The 16,582-nt window shown below is 37.6% G+C and overlaps 2 protein-coding genes and 1 pseudogene across 6 annotated transcripts in view; 2 read left to right on the top strand and 1 right to left on the bottom strand.

Annotated features, from left to right (window-relative positions):
* The first annotated feature begins 1,932 nt into the window (after positions 1-1,932).
* LOC133235692 (heterogeneous nuclear ribonucleoprotein A1-like) lies at positions 1,933-3,211 on the top strand (annotated as a pseudogene).
* A 1,070-nt stretch (positions 3,212-4,281) lies between these two features.
* On the bottom strand, positions 4,282-15,017 carry NDUFB3 (NADH:ubiquinone oxidoreductase subunit B3). Of its 2 annotated transcripts, none has more exons than XM_061381471.1 (3): positions 14,810-15,017; positions 7,608-7,749; positions 4,282-4,569 (listed from the first exon to the last, which is right to left on the bottom strand). In XM_061381471.1, the coding sequence occupies exons 1-3, from the start codon at positions 14,901-14,903 to the stop codon at positions 4,413-4,415; spliced, it is 393 nt and encodes a 130-aa protein (XP_061237455.1). In that variant the 5' UTR covers positions 14,904-15,017; the 3' UTR covers positions 4,282-4,412. The 2 variants fall into 2 exon arrangements, with proteins under 2 accessions (XP_061237455.1, XP_061237466.1); XM_061381482.1 differs by lacking the exon at positions 14,810-15,017 and adding an exon at positions 14,719-14,803.
* A 68-nt stretch (positions 15,018-15,085) lies between these two features.
* Positions 15,086-16,582, top strand: part of HYCC2 (hyccin PI4KA lipid kinase complex subunit 2) — a 64,156-nt gene continuing 62,659 nt past the window's right edge. For 3 of the 4 annotated variants that reach the window (XM_061381363.1, XM_061381333.1, XM_061381343.1), the window contains exons 1-2: positions 15,086-15,173; positions 15,979-16,012. The gene's annotated coding sequence lies outside the window, so the exon portion shown is untranslated. The other variant, XM_061381353.1, reaches the window with a different exon arrangement.

Genomic DNA, 16,582 nt, shown 5'->3' with positions numbered 1-16,582 from the left:
CTTGGTATCTTTCATTTTCTTGAAGAGGTCTCTAGTCTTTCCCATTCTGTTGTTTTCCTCTATTTCTTTGCATTGATCACTGAGGAAGGCTTTCTTATCTCTTCTTGCTATTCTTTGGAACTCTGCATTCTTTCCTTTTCTCCTTTGCTTTTCGCCTCCCTTCTTTTCACAACTATTTGTAAGGCCTCCTCAGACAGCCATTTTGCTTTTTTGCATTTCTTTCTCTTTGGGATGGTCTTGATTCCTATCTCCTGTACAATGTCATGAAGCTCCATCCATAGTTCATCAGGCACTCTGTCTATCAGATCTAGTCCCTTAAATCTATTTCTCACTTCCACTGTATAATCATAAGGGATTTGATTTAGGTCATACCTGAATGGTCTAGTGGTTTTCTCCACTTTTTCAATTTGTCTGAATTTGGCAATAAGGAGTTCATGATCTGAGCCACAGTCAGCTCCTGGTCTTGTTTTTGCTGACTGTATAGAGCTTCTCCATCTTTGACTGCAAAGAATATAATCAATCTGATTTCTGTGTTGGCCATCTGGTGATGTCCATGTGAAGCCTTCTCTTGTGTTGTTGGAAGAGGGTGTTTGCTACGACCAGTGCGTTCTCTTGGCAGAACTGTTAGCCTTTGCCCTGCTTCATTGTGTATTCCAAGGCCAAATTTGCCTGTTACTCCAGTTGTTTCTTGACTTCCTACTTTTGCATTCCAGTCCCCTATAATGAAAAGGACATCTTTTTTGGGTGTTAGTTCTAGAAGGTCTTGTAGGTCTTCATATAACTGTTCAACTTCAGCTTCTTCAGCGTTACTGATCTGGGCATAGACTTGTATTACTGTGATATTGAATGGTTTGTCTTGGAAACGAACAGAGATCATTCTGTTGTTTTTGAGATTGCATCCAGGTACTGCATTTCAGACTCTTTTGTTGACTATGATGGCTACTCCATTTCTTCTAAGGGATTCCTGCCCACAGTAGTAGATATAATGGTCACTTGAGTTAAATTCACCCATTCCAGTCCATCTTATTTCACTGATTCCTAGAATGTTGATATTCACTCTCATCATCTCCTGTTTGACCACTTCCAATTTGCCTTGATGAAGTTCTGTACATATTTAAATTTTTATGTCATCTTAATGAACTGACTTTTAGAATCATAAAACACTCCTCTTAATAATATCTGTTGTGTGATATTAGGTAGCCACTTCAATGTTCTTTGCACTACAACTGAATTCATTAGCATTTGCACAGAATATCTTTTTCCATTCTTTTACTTTTACCCTATGTCTTTAAAGGGGTTTTCACATACACAGCTTATAGTTGGGTCTTGCATCTTTCCCAAGATGCCAATCTATCTTGTAATTGGAATGTTTTAGTTTAACTTTTAGACCATTTATACCTGGTATAATTACTAATTTGATTAAGCTTAAATCTAACATTCTGCTATTTCTATTTGTCCCCTCTTTGTTCCCTGTTAAATGCATTCCTTATCCTCTTTTGCAGTCTTGTTTATGACTCCATTTTAGCACATTCCACTTACCATTGACACCTTATTAGGAGTTCATCTGTTTCATTTATTTAGTGATTTCCCAAGTTTGTATTTATAAACAAGAAATTTACAAAGAAAAAAAAATCACCTTGGAGTTTTATATTAGCTTTATTTTTCAAGCAGAATTATTACCCATCTTCAGCAAGCTGAGTTTTAAGTCTAAACTTTAATTAGGGATTTAATTAAAATTTGGAAATTCAATGACATGGGGAGAATGTCTATTGTTAGAAAACACAGGAAAAAATGTCAAACTTCTCACTATGTGAAAGAATTAGGACTAAAGAAAGAGTAGAAAGTATCATAAGAAAAACTAACACGATAGCTGCACATGTTATCATAAACAAGGCAGTCAAGTATTTTATAGTACAAGCTAGGTCCCTTACAGAGGATGGTAAAAGTAGCAAAGTCAACTCTTAAAAATCTGGGGACTTCTTTCTGCCCGTGGATGCCACGGAGAAAGCATTGTTGGAAGTCTCCACTCCCCAACCCTGCCCTGCCGTCATGTCTAAGTCAGAGTCTTCCAAAAGCCCTGAAGAGCTGCGGAAGCTCTTCATCAGAGGATTGAGCTTTGAAACAATCGATGAGAGTCTGAGCAGCCATTTTGAGTAATGGGGAAGGCTCACAGACTTGTGGTAATGAGGGATCCAAACACCAAGCACTCCAGAGGCTTTGGGTTTGTCACATAAGTCATGGTGGAGAAGCCTTGCAGCCATGAATGCAAGGCCACACAAAGTGGACGAAAGAGTTGTGGAACCAAAGAGGGACGTCTCAAGAGGAGATTCTCAAAGACCTCATGCCCACTTAACTGTGAAAAAGATTTTTGTTGGTGGCATTAAAGAAGGCACTGAAGAACATCACCTGAGAAATAATTTTGAACAGTATGGGAAAATTGATGTGATTGAAATCATGACTGATCAAGGCAGTGACAAAGAGAGGCTTTGCTTTTGAAACTTTTGATGACCATGACTCCGTAGACAAGATTGTCATTCAGAAATACCACACTGTGAATGGCCACAACTGTGAAGTGAGAGAAGTCCTGTCTAAGCAAGAGATGGCTAGTGCTTCATCCAGCCGAGACGTCGAAGTGGTTCTGGAAACTTTGGTGGTGGTCATGGAGGTGATTTCCGCGGGAATAACAACTTTGGTTGTGGAGGAAACGCCAGTGGTCGAGGTGGCTTTTGTGACTGCCATAGTGGTGGTGGATATGGTGGCAGTGGGGGTGGTTATAATGGATTTGGTAATGATAGTGGTTATGGAGGAGGCAGCCCTGTTACTCTGGAGGAAGCACAGAGGCTATGGAAGTGGTGGACAGAGTTATGGAAACCAGGGCAGTGGCTATGGTGGGAGTGGAAGCTATGACAGCTATAACAATTGTGGAAGTGGAGGTGGCTTTGGTGGTGGTAGTGGAAGCAATTTTGGAGGTGGTGGAAGCTACAATGATTTTGGCAATTACAATGATCAATTTTCAAATTTTGGACCCATGAAAGGAGGAAACTTTGGAGCAGAAGTTCTGGTCCCTATGGTGGCGGAGGCCAATACTTTGCCAAACCATGAAACCAAGGTGGCTATGGTGGTTCCAGCAGTGGTGGTAGCTATGGCAGCAGCAACGGCAGTGGTAGGTTTTAATTACTGACAGAAAACAAAGCTTAGCAGGAAAGGAGAGCCAGAGAAGTAACAGGGAAGCTACAGCTTTCAACAGATTTGTGAATTCAACTAAGCACAGTGGTGGCAGGGCCTAGCTGCTACAAAGACATGTTTTAGACAATACTCATGTGTATGAGCAAAAAACTTGCACTGTACTTGTGACTAATTGTGTAACAGGTTATTTTAGTTTCTGTTCTGTGGAAAGTGTAAAGCATTCCAACAAAGGGTTTTAATGTAGATTTTTTGCACCCATGCTGTTGATTGCTAAATGTAATAGTCTGATTATGACGCTGAATAAATGTCTTTTCTTTAAAAAAAAAAAAAAATCTGGGGACTTCCTTGGTGGTCCAGTGGTTAAAACTCCATGCTTCCATGGCAAGGGACATGGGTTCAATCCCTGGTCAGGAAACTAAGATCCCACATTAAAAAAAAAAAAAAAAAAAGAGTACACCTATGTTCATAGCACTATTATTTATAATGGCTAAAATGTGGCAGCAACTCAAGTGTCCATCAGCAATCCAAGTGTTCATCGATTAATGAATGGATAAGCAAAATGTGGTATATACATAAAACAGAATTATTATTCAGCCTTAAAAAGAAAGGAAATTCTGACATATGTAACATAGATGAACTTTGAGGACATTATACAAAATAAAATAAGCCAGTCATAAAAAGACAAATTCCACATGTTTCTACATAGAGTAGTCAAAAATCATAGAGAAAGAAAGTAGAATGATGGTTGCCAGAGGCTGAGGGGGGGATGGGGGTTATTAATTAATTGGCATAGATTTTTAATTTTAAAAGATGAAAAGAGTTATAGAGATGGATGGTGGTAATGGTAGCACAATATTATGAATGTATTTAATGTCACTGACTGTTCACTTAAAAAAAACAAGATGGCAAATTTTATCACAATTTTAAACAATTAAAAAAAAAAACCTATTAGAACATATCCATTTGTTCAAATATATGCTGGCTGTCAGTTATTTGCAGAATGTACTGCTGCCAGTACTCAACCTCTTATGTATTCTCCAAGCCAAACCTGATATGGCTCGACACACTTTTTTTAAGAATGAAAAAGCAGACTGGTACATGTTTTCTTATTTTATTAAATCTTACTAGTATTCCTTAAGGAATAAACACACAGGTGAGTAGGCTACAGTGAAGAAATCTTTTTATAAGAAAGTTAAGACATTAAAAGATATTTCCAGGTATTATCTTCAGTGATGTTTCTTATCTTTTTTCTGGGACTCCAGGTAATATTCAGCCCCTACAGCTACCACAAATGCAGCAAATCCCCACTTGAATCCTTTTAATAATGCTCCAACAAAGGAAACATTATTTGCAAAGCCACCCATGTATCTCCAAGCTTCATTGCTAGAGGGGAAAAAAAAGGGGGAAATTATAATCACATATGACTTATTCATTAAGTAAAATAAATTTGATTTTCACCTTTCTAACAGACTTAAATGCTACCTTATATAAGATAATTCAAGTGGATCACAACAGGAATTGTTCTGTGGTATAAGGTAAGTAGCTCTATATGCTCACATTTCATATATGAAATACAAGAAAAAGCACTTGATGGTTTCATATTTCAGTCATAATACTCAGAATGTTACAGAATTGTCAAATGCAAGACTCACCTTGGCCTATCCATCACAGGTCAGTTGTGTAGCTTTGCCCATGCAAAGAGGAAGTTAAGAGACTTAGGTATTAATCTTAGCTCTGCCACTTTACGAGATACACACCTTTTAGGCTCAATAAATTACTTAATCTGTCAGGGCCTGTTTCTTCTACTCAGTAATGATTACTATCAACCTTATAGTGTCATTATAAAGATTAAACAGAGTAATATATGATGTATTTTGGCACAAAAAGTACTACTAGATACTACTATTACTATTCAATGAATCATTCTTTCCCCTGTCATATAAGTCTGACTTTAGAAGATTAATTTCTTGCTCTGGCAATAGTTCTTTTGGAGTATACAGAACACAGAGAGAAACAAATCAGAAAGCTCTACTGAGAAAAAAGGTCTATCACAAGTAAGGATAAATCATCCTACTTAATGATGCAAGACTACATGCTTTCCCCAGTTAGGAACAAACTAGGATGTCCACATACACCACTTGTATTCAATATTATATTAGCAGTGTTAGACAGTGCAATAACTCAAGAAAAAAAATTGAAAGAAAAGTGTGGTCTTTGTAGATGAAATCATTTTCTATGAAGTAAATTCTAAGAAATCTCTGAGAAACATCTGCTAGAACTAAAAATTCAATTTAGCAAGGTAACAAGATAAAGTCAATATATAAAAAGAAATTATATTTTTATATACCAGCAATGAACACCTGGAAACAGAAGTTTAAAAATACTATTTATCATAGCATAAAAATATGGAATAATTCAGGATAAACTTAACAAAATATGTACAAGACTGTATAAAAACTGCTAAGAAAATTAAAGGGGATCTAAATTGTCCATGGACTAGATGATTCAATATTGTTAAGACATAAATCATCCTCAATCGAGCTGAAAGATGCAAGGCAATTCCAATTAAAATCCAAGCAGGGTTTTTTGCAGAAACTGAAAAGCTCATTCTAAAATGTAAATATAAATACAATGAACCTAGAATAGCTAACATAACCTTTTTTTAAAAATCAGACATCTCATTTTATACTATCTGATCTGAAGATAGTGTCATATTGACAAAAGTTAGACATATTGATCAAGGTAACAAAAAGAATCCAGAAATAGTCCACACAGATATTGTCAATAGATTTTTGACAATGGTGTCAAGGTCAACTAATGGGGAAAGACAGTCTTTTAATATACAGTGCTAGAACTGGATGTTTATGTGCAAAAACTTTAACCTTCATCCTTATCTCATATGACATTAAAAATTAACTCAAAATGGATCATATACCTAAATGGAAGAAAGAACACTATAAAAGCTTCCAGAATAAAGATTAGGAAAATCTTGGGATGCAAAAAGCACAAACCATAAAAGAAAAAAATGTTAAATTGGGACTTCATCAATATTTAAAGCTGTCTTAAAGACATTATTAAGAAAATGAAAAGATAAGTCATACTCTGGGAAAAAATCTACAAAACTTTTATCTGATAAAGGACTTGGGGACTTCCCTGGTGGCCCAGTGGTTAAGGCTCTGTGCTTCAACACAGAAGGCCTGGGTTTGATCCCTGGTTGGGGAACTAAGATTCCCACATTCAGTGGGACCAAAAATAAATAAATAAATAAATAAAATCATTTAAAGCAAAATATATATACTCTTATAATTCAACAAAAGAAAAACATTCTGATAAATAAAATGGGCAAAAGATCTGAATAGACATTGCACCAAAGAAAAAATACAAATGGAAAATAAGCATATGAAAAGATTCTCATGATCTTCATTCTTCATGGAAATGCAAATTAAAACCAAAGAGATGTTACTATCACATTCACTAGAATGGTTAAAATTAAAAGGCTGATAATACCAAGTATTTTTTTTTGGCCACACCACAGGGCATGCTGGATCTTAGTTCCCCAGCCAGGGATTGAACCCACACCCCCTACAATGGAAGCACAGAAGCAGAAGCACGGAGTCTTAACCACTGGACTGTCAGGAAAGACCCGATACCAATTATTAATGAGGACACTGAACAATTGAAATTCTCATACATTGCTGGTTGAGAATGCAAAATGGTACAACCATTTTGTAAAACAGTTTGGCAGTTTTTCATTTAAAAAACAAAACAAAACAAAAAAACACTTTTCAAATGATTCCGAAATCCCACTGTTAGGTATTTATCCAAGAGAAATAAAAGCGTATGCTCACACAGATTTGTACTTGAATGTTTAGAGCAACTTTACTCATAATAGCCCAAAACTGATAACCCAGATGGAACTGGTGAACAGTAAACAAAATGACGTATATGCATAAGTGGAGCAGTACTCAGCAATAAAAAAGGAAGAAACTATGCTATAAGTTAACAATGTACCTGAGTCTCAAAAGCACTATGCTAAGTAAAGGTGGCCAGAATAAAAGGTTATAGATTGTATAATTCCAATTGCATGAAATTCTGGAAAAAGCAGATCAAGGGTTGCCAGGATCCAGGGGCAGGATTGCACTGAGTACAAAGGATCATGAGGGAGCTTTTTGGTATGCTAGAAGTATTCTGTATCATGACTGTGGTAGTGGTCACATAACCGTACATATCTGTCAAAACGCACGGAATGATACGTTTAAAATAGGGTCAATTTTACTGTAAGTGATATTTTAATAAAGCTGATCTTAAAACTTAAATGTAAAAAGACATTTTCACTGATTTTTTTTTTTAAAGAATATATTGAAAAGGAACATAGTCTTTCTCTAGGATAAATTCTATCTAAATCATTTGACTGTTCTTACCGGCCCCATGGATCCCTTAGTCCTCGTGCGGCCAGTTTCTCTTGGACAGTTTCTAATGGTGTCCCTTCTATCTTCCATTGTTTATAATCTGGAAGTTCCATTTTACTAGGACCATGTTCATGTCCATGTCCGTGGGCCATGTCTATAGAAAAAGTTAATTTAAGGGAGAAATACATATATTACAGATATCAAGTACTCAAGTTTACTTTTTTTTTTAAGGCAAAACATTTAAAGTGACTTTTAAAAAGACAGCCAATACTTGAAAACTTGAAGTTAAGAAATTTTATTAAAGTGTCTTATTACATAACTAGTAAATGTTCACTGTTTGGAAATGTACATACACGAGATATAAAAAGAGCCCATCACTAAAAGAAAACATTTACTATTTGGTTTCTTTCTTAATTATAATAATAGCAAACACTTACCATGCCCTATGTGCCAGGTGCACTATGTTAAAGCGATCTAAGTGTCGACTCTGTTACAGTCTTCCTAAAACAACTCTTTGAACTTAGATTACTATTATTATCTTCATTTTATAGGTGAAGCCAAAGAGGCTCCAAGAAGCTAAGTACCTTCCTGAGGGAAACAAAAACAGTCAATGGTACGGCTGGGCTTTGAACCTTAAAGCTTCGTTTCAGAGCCCTCACACCTAACTTTTAAGCAATCCTGTCTACTTTTTTTTTTAGTCTTTCACAGTGCATGAATATGTATAATAAAATATCGTACATACTGTTTCGTTACTTGCTTTCTTCAGACAATTTTTTAAAACTGCAGTATTACTATGGTTAATATATACAGATCACATGAACTTTTTCTGTGAAGAGCCACACGGTAAATATTTTAGGCTATGTTGGTCACGAGATAAAATCAAGGATATTATGTAGATACTTATATAACAGGAGAGAACAAATTTCCATAAATATCTTACTGATATAATTCAAAATATAACAGCTGAGTATAATTTTTGTAATACAAGTCTTCTGATGAAAAAAAAAATGCAATTCCCTTTCAGTGGGTAACATTTTGTTTAACTGGGGCTCAAAGTTTAGTGTTCCTTAGTATCAAATTGATTGTAAATGTTCATCTGTAAAAATTCTTCTTAGCTCACTGGCCACATAAAAACAGGCAATGGGCTGAGTTTGGCCAGCAGGCTGTAGTTTGCTGACTCTTGTAGTGGATCAACAGAGACTTTTAAAAACAATTTTTATTGAAATATAGTTGACCTACATGTGTTGGGCTTCCCCAGTGGCTCAGTGGTAAAGAATCCACCTGCAATGCAGGAGATGTGGCTTCAATCCCTGGGTTGGGGAGATTCCCTGGAGAAGGAAATGGCAACCCACTCCAGTCTTTCTGCCTGGGAAATCCCAAGGACAGAAGAGTCTGGCAGGCTATAGTCCATGGGGTCGCAGAGTCATACATGACTTAGCGACTAAACACACGCACACACACACACTATGTTGTGTTAGTTTCACGTGTGCAGCAAAGTGATTCAGATATATACATACATGCTGCTGCTACTGCTGCTAAGTCGCTTCAGTCGTGTCCGACTCTGTGCGACCCCATACACAGTAGCCCACCAGGCTCCCCCGTCCCTGGGATTCTCCAGGCAAGAACACTGGAGTGGGTTGCCATTTCCTTCTCCAATGCATGAAAGTGAAAAGTGAAAGTGAAGTCGCTGAGTCGTGTCCGACTCTTAGCGACCCCATGGACTGCAGCCTATCAGGCTCCTCCGTTAAGTATTCTCTATTTTATATTCTCTTCCATTAACAGAGTCCTTAGGACCCCCTTTTAATTGATAAGTTTGCTTAAATAAAATTTCCCCCAATAGGTATATAAAGATTTCAGTTTTCTAGTGTTATTTTAAAAAATAATACAGAAATAAACTTGAGCTCAGTCCCCAGCTATATTGTTATGAATTTCAAATTACGAAGGTATAAATTAATAATGCTATACTGTAATTTGTGTAAGATTAGCAGTAGCAATTCTATAATCACTGCTTTCCAGAAATAAAACCAAACCAAATAATTATTACCGTTTTGTCTGCATTTATAACTATAAACAAGCCCAATAATAAGGCAGGATTCCTACACTGCATTTTAGAAGACAGGTAATTATTAGATAGTGTATACTAAAGACATATTATGTGAAGCACTCATTTCATTAAACAATAGTTCCCAGAATATGGGGGACAAAATTGTACAAAGTAATTTTTACAAATCAGCCAACACTTAATATTTTTATAGACATTAAATTGGTTTAAAACATTATTTAAATTTATTTAAAACGTTATGTTGATGATTTCACTTAAAGGAGAATAAAAACCAATACCCAACAAACACAAGTTAAAACTACAACATTCACAGCTTTGAATAAAACATTTAATCCATTATTTCATTACCGTTCGGTGGATTCAATAATATAAAGGAAACAAATTATGGTTTCAGATTTCAGTCTGACTTTTGAGATTCAATACATTATTACAAAAGAAATACTTTTAGAAGCATTTAATTATAATGATAAAATGTTGGCTTCTTCAGATTATGTTTTTAAAAAGTTTTTAAATTTATTTTTAATTGAAAGGATAATTACAATATTGTGTTGGTTTCTGCCACATATGAACATGAATCAGCCATAGGGATACATATGTCCCCTCCCTTTTACATATACATGAGCCTCCCTCCCACCTCCCACCCCATCCCACCACTCTAGGTTGTCAAAGAGCCCTGGTTTGAGTTCCCTGAGTAAAAAAAAAAAAATTTAAATAATGTTTCATTCCAAAAATCTTTGGATTACAAGGCAAATTCTTTTTTTGGAAATACCAATTCTAGAACATTAAACCTACTAAAGTATCAATGTACTTTAGAAGAAAATACAAAACCAGAGGTTAATTTTTTATTAAAAAACTTGATTTTTAAAATAAAAATTGAAATATTACTATGGTATGAAGGCTATCTCAAAGTTATAATACTACTATGCTCAAAATATTAATTTGGAAGATAAATCTTTGAAAAAAAAGTAAGTATACATGAACACTCATTCTCCTAAACTAATTTCCTCTAATAAATTCAATGTATTTTCTCTTCTATCTAATTAAAATACTTCAGAAAGAGTCCCTTCATAGGGATTTACTAAATATTTCAACAAATTTTCAAAAAGAACAAAAAGTTGAACAATATTTTTAGGGAAGCTTCATTTACTCTTAAAAATTATTTCTACTTCACAATAGCCATAAATCAAACAATGATATCCTGATCTTGGAATTCTACTGAAATGCAGACTTTGGTGCTGTACAGATCTGGTATTAAACCCTGAGTGCACCATTAACAGCTGCAAAATCCTGGTCAAATCATTTTAATCTTGCTGAACTTTAGTTTCTTCATATAACATGAAGTTAGAACCAACCTTGCAAGACTGTAAGAACATACTGTGATGATGTGACTTCCACTTTCACACTCAGGTAGTGAGAATGCAATTTAACACAACCACTGTAAAAAACTTTGGTATGACCAGAAAAGTAAACATTTGAATATCGTGCATGTGTGCACGCTCAGCTGTGTCGACTCTGTGCGACCCCATGGACTGTAGCCTGCCAGGCTCCTCTGTCGATGGAACTCTCCAGGCAAGAATACTGTGGGTTGCCATTTCCTCCTCCCTCAGGGGATCTTCCCAACCTAGAGATAGAATCTGCATGTCCTGCACTGGCAGGTTGATTTTTGTTTTGTTTTGTTTTTTTTAACAACTGAGCCCCACGGGAAGTCCCTTGAATATCTTATGGCCTAGCAATTCCAGTCATAGGCACTGTGTTTTTATATATATAAACAGCATATTCTGTAAGGATAAAATAAAATACATCAATTTTGAAGACAGCATGAAGAAAATGCATTTCATTAGTAGCTTTTAATACTGAGTACATCTTAAAATGATAGTATTTTGAATATATATACTGGGCTACATAAAATATACTATTAAAAATAATTTTATGTTTCTTAACCAACACAACATTGTAAAGCTATTACCCTCCAATTAAAAGCAAATAAATTTTAAAAATTAATTTTGTTTTTTTATACTTTTTTAATATGGCTATTAGAAAATTTTAAGTACGTGGTACTTAAAATAACCACAGTATTATATCTGCATTAGACAGCACTGCTCTAGAGAACCTCTTGCATCTGTATAACAGTTTTATATTATAAGAATCTTTCTAGTCATATTATTTATGCTTGCCCCAAACTGTAAACAACTCAAATTTACAACCATGGAAGAGTATGAATGAATTTCACAAACAATGAGCAAGAAGTGAGTCAGAAAAAATATATATAACTTTTAATGTCATTTATATAAATGAAAAAAAAACCTAACAATTCATTTTTTAGGAATGCATCATGGAAAAAATTTAAGTGAAACAAGTACGTGATTATTATAAGTTAGGAGAGTGGTTACCTCCTGGTGGAGATGGAATCACAGAAACTCATTCACAGAACTTCTAAGGCAGTGTTTTTCAAAGTATTGTAATTACTGTACCCTAAAAGAGCTTTTTTAGACCTTTTTGTCCCTGTTAATCATGTTCTCACCTTACCCCTCCACATGAAATTTTAATACTCCAGTTTATGTACTATGGCTTTTTGGAGGGCCATAAACCATTGTATTGTTAATATCTCTAAGGGGTTTTTTTTGCCCTCTCACCCCTACCCAACAAGAACCAATTTTCACTGACTTAAAGACAATCATCTCTGTTGAGAATGCATATTTTAAACTTTTGGCAATGCTTTATTTTTTAACCTGAAGGTTGGTAAATAGCTGGGGAAACAATGGAAACAGTGACAGACTTTATTTTCTTGGGCTTCAAAATCACTGCAGATGGTGACTGCAGCCATGAAATTAAAAGATGCTTGCTCCTTGGAAGAAAAGCTATGACAAATGTAGACAGCATATTAAAAAGCAGAGACATTACTTTGCCAACAAAGGTCCGTCTAGTCAAAGTTATGGTTTTTCCAGTAGTCATGTATGGATATGAGAGTTGGACCATAAAGAAAGCTGAGCGCCAAAGAACTGATGCTTTTGAACTGTGGTGTTGGAGAAGACTCTTGAGAGTCCCTTGGACTGCAAGGAGATCAAACCAGTCCATCCTAAAGGAAATCAGTCCTGAACATTCACTGGAAGGACTGATGCTGAATCTCAAACTCCAATATTTTGGCCACCTGATGCAAAGAACTGACTCCCTGGAAAAGACCCTGATGCTGGGAAAGATTGAGGGCAGGAGGAGAAGGGGACGACAGAGGATTAGATGGTTGGATGCCATCACCGACTCGATGGACATGAGTTTGAGCAAGCTCCGGGAGTTGGTGATGGACAGGGAAGCCTGGTGTATTGCAGTCCATGGGGTCGCAAAGAGTTGGACACGACCGAGCGACTGAACTGAACGGGATCAATTGTTTGCTTGATTATAATGTTTACATGTACTTATGCTTTATATAGCCTTCTTATATGTATTAGGCTCCTCTGTCCATGGGATTTTCCAGGCAAGAACACTGGAGTGGGTTGCCATTTCCTTCTCCATCTGCTATGTATATGTCACAATAAAAATTAAAATTAGATAAAGTGACTTAAACTGTGTCAAGGAGTCAGTAAGAAGTGATTAATTTCCATTTCAGAGCTGCTCAAATAAGAACAGCATGGAAATTAGTTCAACAAGGAAAGAACATGTAATCACTAATTTTTTTTCCCCACCTCATTCTATCTATGTATGAAGTGAACCTATAAGTTTGGTGAAGATCAACCTCCACTAAAGGGAGCTGGCTCTAGTACAGGAAGAGTGCAGGCATACTTTCCCTAAGAAGGAAATAAATGGGTAATGCCACTTACAATATACATAATTTCACAGTTTACTAAAGACCTTGAAATATATGTTTCAATTTCTCCTCATTTAAAAAATTGTGGTTACCATAGGAAAATTAGAAAATTAAAGACAAATGAACTGTTTTCACCTTTAGTGTCCCTTCCAGTCCCTGCATCTGTGTATAGGCATTTAAAAAGTGTAATCACACTAAACATTAATGTGATGACTTTGTATCGCCTTTTCACTTTAACTCTGTATCATAAACATTCATGCCAGAAAAACCTTATTTAAAAGTTACTACAGGGACCTCCCTGGTGGTCCAGTGGTTTAGAATCTGCCATGCAATGCAGAGCAACTAAGCCTGGTGTGCCACAACTGCTGACTGCCACAACACTGACCCCAAACACTGCAATGAAAGGTCACGCATGACACAACAAAGATCCCATGTGCTGCAACTAAGGCCCGACTGCAACCAGATAAATAAATATTAAATCTTCAAAAAAAACCAAATAAATCAAATTATACTATACATCCCAGGTGGCTCAGCTGTAAAGACTCCGCCTGCAATGCAGGAGATGCGTGTTGGAGCCCTGGGTCAGGAAGACCCCTTGGAGGAGGAAATGGCAATCCAGTCCAGTAATTTGTCAGGAAAATCTCCCACGGATAGAGGAGCCTGGTGGGCTACAGTTCATGGGGTCGCAAAGAGCCAGAGACAACTGAGCAACTGCCATGTGGCTCAGCGGTAAAGAATCCGCCTGCAATGCAGGAGATGCGGGTCCTGGGTCGGGAAGATCCTCTGGAGAAGGAAATAGCTACTCACTCCAGTATTCTTGTCTGGGAAATTCCATGGACAGAGAAGCCTGGTGGCAACTGTCCATGGAGTCGCAAAAGAGCCGGACACGAGTTAGCGACTAAAGAACAACAAACACAGGTTCGTGAGGCAGGCATTGTAAATTTACAAACTTTCAATTCGAGGATGGTTGTGCCATCATTCGATTCAAAGGTAAACCAAAAAACACGGGGTGAGGGATGTTGAGGGTGGCAGAGGAGGGAAAAAAGGGTCTGGACTTAACTACACTGATTTCTCACTGCATCCTTCTACAGCCACCCCTCACTACTCCAGGACTTCATAGTTCTCTCCTGCTAGTTCTTCGATTCTTTCCCTCTTGAGCACTCTCATCATCCTCCATTTAGTCTCTCCCTTTTGACAATCCTCAGAATAGAGTCTCGTTCTTATTCCCGAGCGAGAGATCTCCCAACAGCTCCCCAATTTACCTGACAGCAATCTGACCTCTCAGGACACTCAAGATTCACCCCTCTAGCCAGAGGCAACCGGAAACGGAAGTTGTCACCTCGAGTTACTTACGGCAGGAAACCAGAGGATAAATTAAACATTCTTGCCCTGGGTCACTGATTCCTGGACCAGTGGAGGTGACATGAAGCAGGCCTGAAGTGGACATTTCCCCCGCATATCTGTGTATCTGTAGTTTGTCCGAGGTAAGGGAAACTGTGGAGGACAGAGGGTGGGGAAGACGCGACGTCGTCCTTGCTAGGAGGCCGGAATCTTTAGACGCTGCACAGGGGGAGGGCCGCAGGCATTCTGCTACCAATCAGCGGCACCGTTGTTGGAGCGTGGAATCACCTAATGAGAGGGCGGGTTGTTGCGCTGCAGTTGGCAGGCTGCTGCGGGAGGCGGTGGCGGTAAGAAGCCGGAGGCAGCGGGGTGACAGGTAGGCGGCGGCGCTGTCTTTGGGGGACGCGGAGTGCCAGATAGGAAGGATTTTCTTCTTCTCCGGCCACAGGAGCTATAGACGGGATCTGCCAAGAGTGGTCTGGGAAGGCGTTAGCCCTAGTTTTGGTGGTTCCGGAACCACTAGGAGATAGGTAGCCGCTTGGAAGGGTCGCGAGGAGAAGCAGCCGAGGCGGGTGGAGGCTGAGCCCTGCGGGGCGACGTGGGAGCCTCGGGCGTGGGGGGCTGCGGTGGCGCTGGCGGAGACCGGAGAGAGGCGGGAGCAAGACGGTGTTGTGAAGGCTGGAGGAATTCCTTGTATGGAGCTCAGAGAGAGAAGAGGACGCGGCATTGCAGACACCTGAGAGAAATCCTAGGGTTTGCTTCTACTAGGGCCATTTCTCAGAGTGGAAACGGGGGTAGCGGTGAAGAAAGATATATTGGCGGTGAGATACTTGAGACTCTTTATAGCTATACATTATGTAACCCTTGGCTGTTATTTACCCAAACAACTAGGTTGTCCCTCCTGGGAAGAGGAGATCTTGCAACCTATTAATGTGTCTGAGTAGTTTTTTCTTTTTTCTTTTTTTTTCCCGTTGGTTTGACTGTTTTCTATCCCGGCAGGCTCTGTGGGCGAAGAACCATGAAGGATAGAGTAGTCACGAAGAGCTTATCCCAAATATGGACTTGGGTTGAGAGATGTGTTAGTTTGAGATGAGCGTGGCCAGGTTCACGTTTTGTAGTTCGTGAATTTGTTTTAAGGGTCAGGACTGACGACAATTTTTTTTTTTTTTCCAAATCTTAAGGGAAGTGGAGACGCTCAAAAATCTATAGCAGAAGGTAAGTGCAACTTGGAAAATGACTAGAAAATTAGTTGGTAATTTTTTTTTTTTACTCCCTAAATATTGTGGACGTTAGAGACTGAAAATGAGATGGTGGTCTGATTTTGGTGGGGGGTTGGGGGAGAAGGGGAAGTTATTTTAAGTACTTTGCTCCGTAAGTCTGGGAAACTAGTTAGGAATTATTTATTTATTAGGTTTAAAAAGTATGTCCTTTGACCCTCTCCGATAGAGGTAAACTGTGTTTACAGATATAATTCTAAGTTTCTGTCACTCATTTGCACTTTGAAATGTAGAATTAAAATGGAATTCCATTCACTGTGTATTATGGAATGACACACTATGTTAAAAACTTGATTTTTTATAGCTTATTGGAAAGCAGTTTTAAAAGAGGCATTGTACATTTCTAAAATGTAAGCTGATTGAAATGTTGCTTTTAGCTTAAGACTATAAAGACTAATGTAGTATTTATTAGCAAGTATATAATTTTCCTGAGCTTTTTTTAATACTGCATGTCAGAAGAACTTTCCAAAATTCTTTTTTTTCCTATTATTGATGATTTATATTAGTA

This window comes from Bos javanicus, chromosome 2 (genome assembly GCF_032452875.1).
Source record: "Bos javanicus breed banteng chromosome 2, ARS-OSU_banteng_1.0, whole genome shotgun sequence".
Lineage (NCBI taxonomy): Eukaryota > Metazoa > Chordata > Mammalia > Artiodactyla > Bovidae > Bos > Bos javanicus.
Note: the sequence above shows the minus strand (reverse complement) of the source record. Positions and strands in the feature narration are given on the sequence as shown.